Source organism: Elephas maximus, chromosome 3, assembly GCF_024166365.1.
Source record: "Elephas maximus indicus isolate mEleMax1 chromosome 3, mEleMax1 primary haplotype, whole genome shotgun sequence".
Classification (NCBI taxonomy): domain Eukaryota; kingdom Metazoa; phylum Chordata; class Mammalia; order Proboscidea; family Elephantidae; genus Elephas; species Elephas maximus.
The window spans coordinates 96,558,787-96,573,809 of record NC_064821.1 but is presented as its reverse complement, the minus strand read 5'-3'; the positions used below and the strand labels follow the sequence as shown (position 1 = coordinate 96,573,809).

At 56.2% G+C, this 15,023-nt stretch overlaps 1 protein-coding gene across 18 annotated transcripts in view; it reads left to right on the top strand.

Annotated features, from left to right (window-relative positions):
• Positions 1–15,023, top strand: part of LRP8 (LDL receptor related protein 8) — a 92,767-nt gene that overhangs the window by 52,695 nt on the left and 25,049 nt on the right. For 6 of the 18 annotated variants that reach the window (XM_049879289.1, XM_049879287.1, XM_049879284.1 and 3 more), the window contains 7 exons: positions 2,479–2,607; positions 5,537–5,920; positions 6,703–6,825; positions 7,609–7,731; positions 11,036–11,155; positions 11,228–11,353; positions 13,507–13,681. In XM_049879289.1, the coding sequence (XP_049735246.1) occupies positions 2,479–2,607; positions 5,537–5,920; positions 6,703–6,825; positions 7,609–7,731; positions 11,036–11,155; positions 11,228–11,353; positions 13,507–13,681 (1,180 nt within the window). Of the gene's footprint in view, positions 1–2,478; positions 2,608–5,536; positions 5,921–6,702; positions 6,826–7,608; positions 7,732–9,739; positions 9,779–11,035; positions 11,156–11,227; positions 11,354–13,506; positions 13,682–15,023 lie in introns of all 18 variants that reach the window. The other 12 variants (XM_049879301.1, XM_049879298.1, XM_049879293.1 and 9 more) reach the window with 7 other exon arrangements.

Below are 15,023 nucleotides of genomic sequence, written 5' to 3'. Positions count from 1 at the left end.
TATTTTGCAGACTTGTAGAATGTTCACCCAGGCATTTGCAAACAGCAGTGCATGGGAATCACCTGGGCTGGGAGGTGGGGGTGGGAGAGTGGTTGCTAAAATGCAGATTTCTAGGCTCTGCCCTCAAAGTCTGGATTCCATCAATAAGGGCAGGGGCCCAGGAACCTGCACTTCTCAGAGCCCTCTTGTCCCCACCCTTTGGTCAGAGGGCACTCTGGGAAATGCTGGTCTAGTTTCGTTTCCATGTGTTCTGGTGGGGCCTAGAGGGAAGTGCTGACCTGAGGTCCCGAGGGTGTTGGTGGAGGAGGTGCTCTGGAAGGACTCGTCTTCCGACTCCCAGTCCCTCTCCACCACCCTGCACTACAGCCTTTTTAAAAGGTCTCTGAATGCCAACACTTTCTGGAGCTCGGCCCAACAGTTGTTTGTAATGAGAAACGTCTGTAAAATGAACCCTATAAATCCTATATTCCCAGTGGATTGCTTTATGCTTCATGACATGTATTTCTAGGGCAACTTTGGGGTCCACACGCGGGGAGTCCAAGGTGCTCCTCTCCTGGGGTGCGGCAGTGTCTGGGGGCCTTGGCTCTCCAGACTTTGTGGCCATCAGGCCAGCTGTGGAAGGAAGAGGAGGGAAAACAGGTCTGAGATCAGAGGGCAAAACCGGAGGTGAGGCAGGAGTGGCTCCCTGCCCTGGGGTGAAATGGACTGTGCCCAGGCTCTGCATCAGGCAAAGCAGACTTTGAATCCCTTCTGGGAATTAGAACCCAGTACTTACCACCAGTTCCAATACACAAAATCAGAAAACCAGACCTGTTGCTGCTGCGTTGATTCCAGCTCATAGTAACCCTACAGGACAGAACAGAGCTGCCCCATAGGGCTTCCAAGGAGTGGCTGGTGGATTTGAACTGCCAGCCTTTTGGTTAACAGCCGAGTGCTTAACAACTGTGCCATCAGGGCTTCAGTCTGGTACACAGCAGTGCTCAAAAAACACTGGACAAGTAAACAAGCCTCAGAGCCCTCCTCTGATACGCTTGGTTAACAATAATAGGTAACATGTATTGAGCACTGGGCGGGGCGTTGTTCTAAGTGCTTCACGTGTGTTGACTTAGCTGTCGTAATGATCCTGTGAGGCAGGTGGTTCTATTGTCCCTACCTTGTTGCCAAAGGGCCAGAGGTGCAGAGCTGAGTCTTTGGCCAAGTCTGCACAGGTAGTGAGTGTTGGAGCTAGGATTCAAACCCAAGCAGCCATGCCCTCAGCCTCCTTGCTGGGGCCACAGCACAATCTCTGTCCTGCCGGGTGTCTGGGGAAGGTTAAATGGGAACGTCTAACACCCTGCCTGGCACTTCCGAGAGACCACTGAAAGCAGCCTTCTGCGTGCTCTGGAAGGCAGTGAGGAGCCAGCCAGGGCAGTTTGGGTCCAGGAGCTCAGGACGAGAGCCGCCACCCCCAGCCTTGAACTGGGTTCTCATTCTTTCCTGAGAAATTGAGAGTCAACCCTGGGGCTCCAGGCCCCTGATTGAGTCAGCTTCTGATTGTGCTGCAGTAATTATAGCTGTGCAGTCCCGCTGGGCCCTGCCAAGCGACGGCTGCTCTCAGCGGCATGACTGAGAGGGGGGCCTGGTGGGGCTGGAGCAGAGGAGGCCGTGGAGGCCTTGGTGAGCCCTCCAATCTACAGGTTTAGTTCATGGAGTTACTGATCTGAAGGGCAAACTGAGGTCATATCTTGCCCAAAGGCCCCCAGCTGGGAAATGCAGAGAAGCGAGCAGGGCATGGTGGCTCCATGCTGCTAGAGCTCAAAGGGCTTGATGCCGCAGGCAGGGTCAGCCTGATTAGGAGGAACTTGGGTGCCAGGCACCAGGCGGCCATGAAAGTGTGTTAGGCAGGGCATTGATGGTGTCTGATTTAGGATCTGGAGAGTCCTAAGGGCAGACAAAGGAGCCCTGGTGGTGCAGTGGTTAAAGCACTCGGCTGCTAACCAAAATGTCGGCAGTTTGCACCCACCAGCCACTCTGCCAGAGAAAGATGAGGCAGTTGGCTTCTGTAAAGATTACAGCCTTGGAAACCCTACGGGGCAGTTCTGCTCTGTCCTGTTACGGTCACTGTGAATCGTTTTGGTTTAGGGGCAGATGAAGCCCTGGTAGCGCAACAGTTAAGTGCTCAGCTGCTGTTGGCAGTTTGAACCTACCCAGCAGCTCTGTGGGAGAAAGACCTGGTGATCGCAACCTAGCAAACCTTATGGGGAAGTTCTGCTCTGTCACGTGGGGTCACTATGAGTTGAAATTGGCCAGACAACACCTAACAACAACAATAACAGGGCCTTCTTCTCAAATGAAGAAACCGAGATCTGGGGCAGAAGGGTCCTGATGGATGATGCTCAGGGCCTTGGGCCAGGTGGCTAGAGTCAGGCAGTAGGACTGGTTGATGCCATGCCCTGTGCCCCCTTTGGCTAAGTTGTGCCCATGTGTCTGTCTCTGCAGACAAACAGGTGTGCCCGGCCGAGAAGCTGAGCTGCGGACCCACCAGTCACAAGTGTGTGCCCGCCTCATGGCGCTGTGACGGGGAGAAGGACTGTGAGAGTGGAGCAGATGAGGCCGGCTGCGCCTCCTGTGAGTCCAGGCTCAGGGGCCCAGGTTCTGCCAAGCATGGCAGGCAGCCTCGGGGAGTGGCGGGCACTCCAGGGGGCTGAGCAATTCTCTGTGGGCATGGGAAGGAGAGAGGAAGGGTGATGGTCAGGACACTAGTCACGGCCAGGCACTTTGGAGGCATTTTCTTCTTTCATCCTCACAACCACCCCAGGAGTGGCCATTATCATCCCCATTTTATGGGTGAGGAAACTGAGGCTCAGACAAGGGAGGAAAAATGCCCAAGGCTGAGGGGTGGAACTGAGATTCAAATTCAGGTCTGGAGAGCACAGCCCGTGAGCTTTTTACCATGTCTGCCATCTGCCATCCATTCCATGAGTCTACCAACCTCATAGCAAGGACAGGGAAGGGCTGGAGCCAGAATTTGTGGTGGCCTGAGCCATGGCCCTGCCGGGGGGGTGGGGGAAATGGACACAGATTCCTGAGATGTAAAGGACGACTGTTGCTGAAATCTTGGATCTGCACACAAATGTCAGAGAGCAGGAAAGACATCCCCTGCAGCCTCGGTGGGGACAGATGGATGTGGTCACTGGGACAGTTCCACATCACTGAGCTGCAAGCACAGGATTATCTCTCTCCCAGGGAGCCCGGCTGCAGGGCCTGGTCCAGTGGGGAGTGTGGCCTGGTCTCACTCATTTCAATTTCATGGGCACCTACTGTGCGCCAGGCCTGGAGCCAGGCTCTGGGAGGGACAGTGAGGTATACCCTGCCCCTCGGGAGCTCACGATTGACTGGAACACAACCGGCTGTCGGTCACTAGGCGGTGAGGCCAGGCTGATACAGGCGGTCACTGAGGAGGGCTTCCACCAGGCACTTGCGCACGTCACTCCCTTCAGCTGGCCTCTATACTGGCATCCTTCCTGTGGAAATGCCGTCTCCTCCAGAGGCTTCTGAGTCACAGCATTCTGAGATTCTAAGTCTGGGGCCTCAATGTGTTTGGAGCAGGAAGTATCTGGGTACTGGGAGAGATCCCGGCTGGGCTGGCAGTTCAAAGCCCCATGTGGCATTGGCTTGTTTGTTCAGCAGTGATTTCGCTGGGCCTCACTAGTTAATGGAAACCCTGGTGGCGTAGTGGTTAAGTGCTACGGCTGCTAACCAAGAGGTCAGCAGTTTGAATCCGCCAGGCGCTCCTTGGAAACTCTATGGGGCAGTTCTACTCTGTCCTATAGGGTCTCTATGAGTCAGAATCGACTCAACGGCAATGAGTTTTTTCACTGGTTAATGAGAGCCTTGCCTTGGTCCTCTTCCCTCCACACTGCCCCATAACCAGTTGTTTCCTCAGCTACATAGGGCACAGAGTGACAGAAATGTTCCCTGCTAAATATGGGAGACAGGCATTATTGGATTTTATTGGGTCTTACTGGGTTTCTGTGCTACAGCTCCCAAACACCTGGCCAAAGAAAAGGAATTCTCCTTCTTCAGTCCCTCAGAGTTTCTTTTACTTGTGAGCGGTGGGGGTAGGGGTCTCTGGGCTTAGGCCTGAGAATGTAAATCTAAAAACCTGGAAAGAACTCAGTACAAAGAAGCATTTCCCACTAGAACTCTCTGTGGGTATTGAGCACCCCCTCCCTTCACATGTACAAGCCCAGGCTGGACAGGAAGGAGGGGAGCTAACCAACCATCAGCATAATCTTGGCGGGTAGGTGTCATGGGGTAACGTGTGTCTTCCCCACCAAGGCCCCAACATCCCAAAGCCCAGAAGGGAAAAAAATTGCAAATATCATAAACGTGATAGAACTGTTAAAAGCACATGACATGAGCTGCCTACATTGTGAAACTGAAGACATCACTCTATTTTATGTTCAGTAACAATGAAAATTGACATTTTGCCATCAGAAAATAAAAACACAGGCCTTGGGCGCCCCCATGTGGAAAGAATTGTTACTGCCATGACATTCCCTGAGGCCACTGCCACTGTGTCCAGGCCTGTTCTTGGTGCTTTGTGGGCAGACACCAGGGAGGGAAGCGGGAGAGGAGAGAACCCAAAACACTGACAGGAGGAGTCAGCAGGAAGGGAGAGCCCCAAACTTGAGTTCTGGTTAGATCCTCACCATGGACTGTGACCCTGGGCAAGTCACTCCCCTCTCTGGGCCTCAGTTTCCCCACCTGTAAACTGACAGTTGAGCTGGCTGGTCTCTAAGGCTTTCTCAGCGTCTGAGCTCAGAGCAGCCCCCCAGAGAGGGAAGCCCCAAGCTCCAAGCAGGGCCAGTGACCTGTGCTTCCCCTGTCTTAATTACCCCTCACACCCAGGGCCTGCCCAGTACCCATCCATTCCACACCTACTCACTGCAGGGAGCTCTGTGCCAGGCCCTCGGGACAAAATGGGGCAGTCTCAGTGGCCATCCCTGGGGGGCTTGTGGTCACGGGGCAGACAGAGAAGGATGTGAAACCCAGACACCTGAGCAGACTGTGAGGGGCCTGTGAAAGGGGGGCAGAGGCAGAGGAGCTTCCTAAGCGGGGGAGCACGAAGTGTGTTGTGAAGGGGAGGGATTTGGTCTCTTGAAATATGAGAAAGTATCACTGTGAAGCGCAGAGGCAGTGGGGTTAAGAGGTGGGTCCCCAGCAGATGGCCCAGTGTCAGGCTGTGTATCATTTCCCAGGAAGATCCCGAGGTCCTCCTAGGTGTCCTATGCTGCTGCTGGCAGCAGGGTAGGAATTCTCACTCTCCTTACCCAGTGAGGCCAGGGAGGCTCAGAGAGGTCAAGTGTGTTGCCCAAGGTCACCCAGCTGGTTTTGGCATGGCCCCGGTTGGAAGCCCCCCTTTGCCGCGCCTGACCACACCGCCAACTTTCAGCCCCCAGCACCACTCATGCTGGCGCCGAGCGAGGCTCACAGTGGGCCCCGGTCTGGCGGCATGGGGTCCGGCGGGCCGACCGCTGTCTGTCCCGCGCAGTGTGCGCCCCGCACGAGTTCCAGTGCAGCAACCGCTCGTGCCTGGCTGCCGTGTTCGTGTGCGACGGCGACGACGACTGCGGCGACGGCAGCGACGAGCGCGGCTGTGCCGGCCCGGCCTGCGGGCCCCGCGAGTTCCGCTGCGGCGGCGACGCCGGCGCCTGCATCCCCGAGCGCTGGGTCTGCGACCGCCAGTTCGACTGCGAGGACCGCTCGGACGAGGCCGCCGAGCTGTGCGGCAGGGCCGGCCCGGGGGCCACGGCCGCGCCTGCCGCCTGCGCCGCCGCCGCCCAGTTCGCCTGCCGCAGCGGCGAGTGCGTGCACCTGGGCTGGCGCTGCGACGGCGACCGCGACTGCAAGGACAAGTCGGACGAGGCCGACTGCCGTAAGCCCCCAGCCCCCTCCGCATTGCCCCCGCCCCACTACCTCTGAGCCCAGGGACTGCGGATCCCGCCTGAAGGCGTTTTCCCCCGGTTTACGAGGTTGGGGGAAGTGACTTGGAGGGCAAGCGGCTACCAAGTGTGGAGCTCAGGTCTAACTTCCCAACGTCTTCGCAGCTACCTGCGTCTGGGAGGTGACCCCTCCCCGATATGCCTCCCACCCCCTGCCCTTCCCCTGCCCGCAGACCTTGATGCCCTCAGGAACTCCCCGCCCTCCCCAGCTCCGTACCTGCTGGGCGGGCTCTCGCCCCCTCACCTATTCACTCCTCTGTCCTCGCTGCACCCTGAGTTCCTAGGAGAGGGGGAGGCTCCTAGTTATTTCTGGGTTCCTGACCCCTGGCAGTGCTTGGCACACAGTGGGCACTCAGGAAGGGTTTGCCAGAGGGATAAGCGATTAAGTAATGAGCACCAAGAAACAAATGAGGGCCACGTGTCTTCTCTGAAGGGTGGCACTGGGGACAGGCAGTGCATAGGAAACAGTAGACCTGAGATTTTGTCCTGGTTCAGCCAGCCCAAGTGCTGTGTGACCTGGGCAAGGCCTTTCCCCTCTCTGAGCTTCAGTCTTCCCACCTGTACATTGGAGGTGCCTCGGCCAGGTACCCTTGGAGGATGCCCCAAACTCAGCCACTCTGGTTCTGTTCTTGCCAGTGGTGGGCATGGTCCTGGGGGAGGGTGCTGCCCCAGTACCACGTTGGCCCTGACCCTCTCCCTACTGCTCTCCTGGTAGCGCTGGGGACCTGCCGTGGGGATGAGTTCCAGTGTGAGGATGGGGCTTGTGTCCCTGCAATCAAGCGCTGCAACCAGGAAAAGGACTGTGCAGACGGGAGTGATGAAGCTGGCTGCCTGCAGGGTGCGTGGGGCGGAGAGGTGACGGGGCAGAGGGCCTTGCCCCTGGCTCTGGAGAGAGCAGAGTTGAGGGGTCTCACCTTGCTCTCTGAGATGTGTCTTCCCCCAGAGCATTAACTTGACCCTAAATCACCCAGATCCGCTCCCATGGGGTTCTAAGTGGCTCCAGAACTGAATTTCTAAGGACTTTCCAAAAGCTGAAAGGCCTAAGGGGACATGAAAGGCACTGCAGGAAGTCTAGCACCACCACTTGTCCATGTCTTAAGCTTTGGAGTGGTTTCCTTCACTAGCTCCCAGACTGAGCCAAGGCTGAGCCCTGCACCTCTGGAAGCCCCCTTAATTCTCAGATGGCTCTTCCAGTCACCCCCACTAGTAGGAGCCAGGATCCTGACCCACTGGTCATCTGGGGGAATGGATAAGGCACCCTTCCCTATCTGAGCTCCTGGGGCGAAGGTCCTCCCCTCAGGAGCCTCCAGAGTCTCTAGAGCTCCGGTGCTGTCCCTCCCAGGGCCCCGGTACTGCCCTTTCAGACCTAGACCCCCATAGCCCTGCTCAGCTAGACAATGCCTGGGGTGGTCCTGGGGTCCTGGTCATCCCTGGGATCCTGTCCTGCTATGAACAGAGTGCTCACAGCCCTGAATGAGGGCTGTCTGTCCTGGACCACCCTCTAGAGACCAGCAGGGGCTAGGGCTGGAGCTCCATCGCCTTCCATGGGGTGGGACCCAGCCGCAGCCCTTCCTGCACAAGGCCTCACAGGTGTTGTCCACTTTCTTGTCTGGCCTGACAGAGTCCACATGTGAGGGTCCCCGCAGATTTCAGTGTAAGAGTGGCGAGTGCGTGGACGGCGGGAAAGTGTGTGATGCGCAGAGAGACTGCCGGGACTGGTCGGATGAGCCTCAGAAAGAGTGTGGTACAGTACCTGCTGCTCCCACGCTGGACTGCCCCTCCTGGCTGTTCCCTGCTCCTGGCAACAGGGCTTGAGGCCCTTGCCTGCCCCTCTATGCTCCCCTGCCTTCTGCTCCGACACTTTCTCTGGACTCAGGTGCTGTTCTGGGGCCTCTCACTCTGCATCTCTACTGGTCTCTGAAGGCCTCTCCTTTCCAGCCCAGATGCTCCAAGACTGTGCTTCCTCTCACAAACCTGGCCTTGCTCCTCCCTCCTTCCATGTTCAGACCTCTGAGTGTGTGTTCCTTCTGGCACTTTCTCTCTTCCTTGGTGTTCCTGCCCTGCTGCCCTAGCCAGAGCCCTGACCTCTGAGAACTCCCAGCCTCTGCAGGAGGCCCTGCAGAGGGAGACATGGGGAACAGGAGGCAGGTGGCCAGTTGAGGTACATCCCAAGGCCATCTGGGTCAGGTCAGGTCAGGGTGGGGTAGGTAGACCCAGAAGCAGGAGGTGGCACTGTCCTCAGCCCTGAGGAGCTCAGACTTGCTGGGGAAACCAGAGTGATAGGCTGGACATGTGTGAGGAACAGAGCGAGGCAGCTGCCCTGATGTCTCGAGCTGTCAGGGTGGACTCCAGGCTAGAAAGAACAGGAACATCTGACCTAGCGGGGAGGTGGGCATCCCAGAGAACATGCTGGAAGCCCCATGTGGGCTCCAGAAAAGATGAAGAATCATCTCTCTGCTGGTCCCAGGAGGTCAAGGGTGGAGGGAGATTTGGACAGAGACTCCCCCTGGAAGAGAGAGCCTAGGTCAGCCCCTCCCTCCCCGCCTTCCTGGCAGACCTGTTTTCACCCAGCACCTGACGCTCAGATGAGCTTATCCTGCGGAGCTCCCCAGGAACAGCAGGTTTCCACCCCTTTGGAAGATAAAAAACTAGTTTTGAAAGGAAGCATATATGGGGAAAGTCCACTCAGCCTCCACCTGAGCTTGCAGGAGACAGACCTCCCCCCCGCCCCCCAGGCCCTGCCAAGAGAAGCTCCAGCAGAAGGCACCAATGGAAAGGGGACAGGGAAGCAGGAGCAACTGAGCCTAGCCACCCCTCCCTCCCCGCCGCGACCTGGAGTTAGCCAGGGCCTGCTAACCTGCTCAACTCTTCTCTCTCATCTTTTGCATGATAAGGCTGTCAAGAAAGTATGTGTGCATGTGCTTGTGTCTGTGTGTGCCCTCTGTGTCCTGGCATTGGTGAAAGGACAGCCTCTGTCCATGCCCCCTGAGTAGGGCCAGGGAATGCATACACATGTCTGTGTGAGTCCCACGTCTGTGACTGTGCTCATGGGGTCTGAGGCCCGTCTGCCTCTGCACATAAGCTGGTGTGTGTGCATGCAGGTGTGTGCATGTGCCGAGGAAGTGAAACCACTCCTTCCTTCCATGGCAGGCCTCAAATGTTATCAGGGCTCTGGACCCCTCCACTCCCCCTTACCCCACAGGTTCCCCAGCAGTATCACCTCCAGGCTGGATTTGGGAAAGACCAGGCTTCCTTTCAGCCTCAGCCACAGTGCTGGCTCAGAGCCTGGGCAGGCGTTCCAGGGGAGGGGTGACAAGGAGGGACTGGTGTGGACCTGCTCTTCAGTCTCTCCCTACGACCAGCATCAGTCCTGAGGGACTCTGCCTTCTCCTTTCATAGAAGCTGGAGTCACTGAGCTCTCCCTCCGTCCCCATCCAGAGCCATCCCGTTCATGCCACTCCAGCGGCCATCAGTAAATTCAGTTGTTGAGTTCCTGCTACCTGCAAAGGGGGGGCGGGGGTGAATGGATGCATGCATGAGGCAGTGGGTGGATGAGTGAACACCTGAATGGACAGTGTTCAGGGAGGGCTCGGAGTGGCAGAAAGATTCCTGGAGGTGGTGCCCCGCAGAGACCACCCCAAAGCTACTGTGGCCCAGCCCACCCCACAAAGCTGGGGTTTCCCAGTGCTGGGCCAGGCTGAGTCACCACCTGGCCACCGGGTCATGGGGTTGCTGTGGTCTTGTTCTTTCAGTTCCGCCAGCATCCCAGGGAAACAGGAGGAGGCCCAGGGGTAAAGGGGACATTGTCTAAGCATGCCTCAGACTGGAATGTGGGGCACCCCACAGCTGTGCATGGCCTGGGCGGGCAGCTCAGACCAGCTGTGTGCATGACCATGGCTGGCTTGGCTCAGCTTGGCTGCAGTGGCTGCGCATGTGCCTGATGGGCAGAGGGGAGGGTGCGGCCCTTCACTTGGCTTGCAGAACTAACCTGCTGTGATTCTGGAGCTCAGGTGACGCTGTGAGAACTTGATGAGCCTTGCTCCTGGCCTCCTGGACCCTCCTAGGGCCCTGCCAGAAGGTGGTAGGGAAATGGAAGACAGGGGAACCAGGTGACCCCCTGGTATCCCTTCATCCCTTGCAACAGTTGGTAATCCTGGGGCCAGGCCTGTGGCTAAGTGTAGGAACAGGGACAGGTGCTGAGAGGAGAGGCCTTAAAAAAATCCATCATCTTAGTTCAAGGTGGGAGAGAATTGACTGAGCAGCGACTCCGTAAAGAAAAAGACCTGGGAGTCTTAGATAACCACAAGCTCAATAGGGATTAACCTGTGTTCAGGCTCCTTCCGAGTGGGAGACTAACTCTGGGCCTGGGACAGATGGGGTGTGCCTCCAGACAGGAACCTGAGTGGCAGGGGACTAGAAACCAGTGCTTTGGGGAGACGCTGAGGGAGCCTATGGACTGTAGCCAACCCTACACAGCAGGGCAGGGACAGAGGCTGCAGGGAGGCAGATCCTGTGAGGAAGAACTTTGTAACAGGCAGTGCTAAGTTCCAAAGTGGAGCCAGCTGCCTCAGGAGGGGAGTGAGCGGCACCAGGCTGGAGATGCTTAAGCAGGGACGTCACTAAAGAGATTCTGGGAGTGGAATACCCTGAACGTTGGGCATGATACATGCAAGTCACTTTGGCTCTGAGGTCATGAGGAATTGCAAGAAGCATGTTTGTGAAAGCAAAGATGTTAGGCTCACCAGGGGAGGCCCAGCTGCCTCTGGCCTGGTGGTGGACAGAGCCTCTGGCCTGGGAGACAGGGTCCTGAGTTCTGGATCTACTCTGTCCCCGTCCTGTGTCTGACCTTGAGCAAGTGCCTGTCCCTCTTCTTGGCCACTCACCTGGTTGATGAGGGTGAGGCTCAATGAGATCCAGAGCCCTCCTGGCTCTGGCATTGTGGGAGTCCTGCTGCCCTGAGCCTCTGCTTCTGCTGTATGCCCCACCCTGCCCTGCCCCCCACCCCAGCCTGGGCTCCCAGACCCTCAGGAGCCTGCGTCCCTCCCCAGGGCTGAACGAGTGTCTGCACAACAATGGTGGCTGCTCCCACATCTGCACCGATCTGAAGATTGGCTTTGAGTGCACATGCCCAGCGGGCTTCCAGCTCCTGGACCAGAAGACTTGTGGTGGTGAGTTCTTCCCCCCCAACCCCCAGCAGAGGCAGGTGCTTCTACTGGCTCTGACACTGCTCCTTCCCACAGACATTGATGAGTGTGAGGACCCAGACGCCTGCAGCCAGATCTGTGTCAATTACAAGGGCTACTTCAAGTGCGAGTGCCACCCTGGCTATGAGATGGACACACTGACCAAGAACTGCAAAGCTGTCGGTATGGAGCCCTCCGGGTGGGAAGCAGGGGGATGGCTCTGAGGGGCACAGGAAGCAGCGCGCTTCCATCGTGTGAGGAGTGGGTGTGCACATGCACACGCAGTGCTCCAGGTGTAACTATATCTCACGCACACCATGCACCACACACACACTGTGCACGTACTCCCACACCCCATGCACCACAGACACACTGTGCATGCACTCACACATACCATGCGCCATACACTGTGCACGCACTCACACACACTGCACCACACACTGCACACACTCACTGCACCATGCACTCACACAAACCATGCCCCACACACTGTGCACGCACTTGCACACACCATGCACCACACACTGCACGCACTCGCACCACACACTGCACGCACTCATGCACACCGCACCATATGCTGACTGTGCATGCACTCACACACCCCACACCCCACACTGTGCACCACACGCTGACTATGCATGCACTCACATACACTGTACCACGTACGCACTCACACAGTCTGTGCACCACACACTGCACACACTCACACGACATGCATGTATAGACACTGACCGTGCAGACTGTGCACACAGCGCACAAAATGTGCAGACCACACAAAAATGTGCAGATGTACACACTGATCAATTCTGTCAACTGAATTCGTTCAGTTTATTCAGTTCTTTATACTGAAAACTTAACATTGTCGTAGGCACTGAGAGTTCAGCATAAACAAAGCAGACACAAATCCCTGCCTGCCCTCATGGGGCTTACATTCTAGTTGGGGAGACAGACAAGAAAAAAGGTAAAATATGGAGCACGGCAGGTGTGACAAGGACGAAGGAGAAAAATAAAGTAGGGAAGGGGCTCGGATCCAGGAGGGCAGTGGGTTGCAGCTTTAGGTAGAGGGAAGGCCTTACTTAGAAGATAACATTTAAGTCCAGAAGGAAGTGAAGGAGTGAGCCGGAAATTATCTGCAGGAAGGAACAAAAGGAATAGAAAGTGCAAAGGCCCTAAGGCAGGAGCCTGCCTGCTGTGTTCAGGGAACAGGTGAGGAAGCCAGTGCAGCTGGAGCGAGGAGAACAGGAAGGGATGAAATCAGAGCCGTGACTCAGGCAGATCTCATAGAGCCTTCCAGGCTGTTGTAAGGGCCACCTGTGGATTTCACCCTAAGTCAGGGAGAAGCCATTGGAGGGTTTTGAGGATAGGAGGGACAGGGTGTGACTTACACTTGAACAGGCTCCCTTTGGCTGCTGTGTTGAGAATAGAGAGTAGGGGACAAGAGAGGATGCAGGGAAACAACTCAGGAAGTTAGTGCAGTAATCCAGAAGAGAGGTGATGGTGACTGGGACCAGAGGGGCTGCAGTGAGAGTAATGGGGAGTGGACAGATTGCAGGTCACCTGGCAGGATTTGCTTATGACTTGAATGTGGGGCGTGGATGAAAAAAAGGAGGCAAGGATGACTCCCAGGTTTTCGGCTGAGCAACTAAAAAATTGGATTGCTGTGTATAGAGGTGAGAGCTTCATCTCCTTCTGTGTCTCCACATACCCTCTGCGTAAACTCACGTCTCAAAACAACCTCCTCGAAGGTCTCCTCCCTCCAATCTCACCCTATACTCTGTCCTCCAGCCTGCAGCCTCAGTCATCTTTCTAAAAGGTGGCCCCTTAAATCTACCAGTGGGTTCCTAAGCAGAGGTGGTGGTAGTTGTTGGGGAGAAATGCATTTGAGGTGGAGGGGACGGCTTGAGCAAAGGCCCTGAAGCAGGAACGCCTGCGACGGCTAGGTCAGGACAGGTAGTCTGGTGGCTGGAGTCAAGGTGTGTAGAGGAGCGAGTGCTGAGGCCGGCAGGGAGCTCAGGGTTACCTGTGGAAGCCTTGAGTGTAGGCCCGAGGAGGAAATGAGGAGTCGTAGAAGATTTGGGGCGGGGGGGTTTGTACCTAATAACAAGGATAGAAATCCTACTGTTGTGTGTGATGCTTTGCATCTTATGTTTTCTATACTCAGTATTTTACCTGCTTCTCTAACCTGTGAGGTAGGACTTATCCCTATTTTATGGGAAAATGAAGCATCATGGGAAAGGCTTTGCCTACGTCACCCAGCAAACCAATGCAGAGCTTTGGTCTCCAGACTCCATGCCTCTTGCACTGACCCTCTCTCTCCCAACCTCCCTGCATGGCAGCTGGCAAGAGCCCGTCCCTAATCTTCACCAACCGGCACGAGGTGCGGAGGATCGACCTGGTGAAGCGGGACTACTCGCGCCTCATCCCCATGCTCAAGAACGTCGTGGCGCTGGACGTCGAGGTTGCCACTAATCGCATCTACTGGTGTGACCTCTCCTACCGAAAGATCTACAGGTGAGTGGCTGCACGTTCCCTGCAGCCAGGCCTGGGTGGGGATGGGGGGGCCGGTGGGGATGGGACTGCTGACGGAGGAGAGGAAGGGTGGCCTCTGCACGTCCTCTGCCCCTAGGATTCCCCAGGACTCAATCGGGGCTTGGGAAGGGACCAGGAGCACAGTGGATGTGGAATTGACAGAACTTCACCCCCTAGGCCCACCTGTGACTTTAGGTCTTCCACTAAACTGAGCTCCTGTTGGGAGAGCAGCTTTGGGCCCCACATACCTGGGCTTTCTCTGACCTCTGATGGCCTAGTGGGGAAGTGCAAGACACAGGAAACGCACAGAGCAGAAAGGAATATTTCCCTGGCTTTGGTGAGAACTTTCAAAGACAGCCTACATGTCTGTGTGCTGGACCCTGTGTGACGAATTAGACCTGGTCCCTGCCTGGAGGATCCCGCTCATCACATAGTGACATGCATTGTGATGACAGCTATGAGAGGAACCACAGAGGAGACCTCTGACCTGACCCACTGGCCGGGGAATGCTCCTGGAGGATACTACCCCCAGTCCAGCCCTTCAGGGAGTCTGTGCGCCATGGTCAGCAGACTATTGCACTTAGAAAGGCCATCTCTTAAGTCTCCTCCCACATGCAAGGAGGTTCCCTCCTGTCTTTCTCAGATCCCACAAGCCTGCCTCCCTGCATATCTGGGCCCCCTTTCGGCAGTCATGTCCTCTCTTTGTCCTGAGATCTGCCTGGCAGGAATGCTGATGACCAGGCACTGGCTGGTGGGAAGAATGGTGGTGGAATGCATGCATGGATGGATGCATGAATGCACGGATGGATGGTTGTATGGATGGGTGGGTGGACGGACGGACGGATGGATCTGCGGATGGATGGATGGATGGATGGATGGATGGATGGATGGATGGATGGATGGATGGATGGATGGATGGATGGATGGATGGATGGATGGATGGATGGATGGATGGATGGATGGATGGATGGATGGATGGATGGATGGATGGATGGATGGATGGATGGATGGATGGATGGATGGATGGATGGATGGATGGATGGATGGATGGATGGATGGATGGATGGATGGATGGATGGATGGATGGATGGATGGATGGATGGATGGATGGATGGATGGATGGATGGATGGATGATGGATCCGCGGATGGATGGATGGATGGATGATGGATCCACGGATGGATGGATCCGTGGATGGATACGTGGATGGGTGGGTGGATGGATAGATACGTGGATGGATGGGTGCATGGATGGATGAGTGAATGCATGGATAGATGAGTGGTTGGATGATTGTGTGGATGGATAGGTGCATAGATGGGTGAATA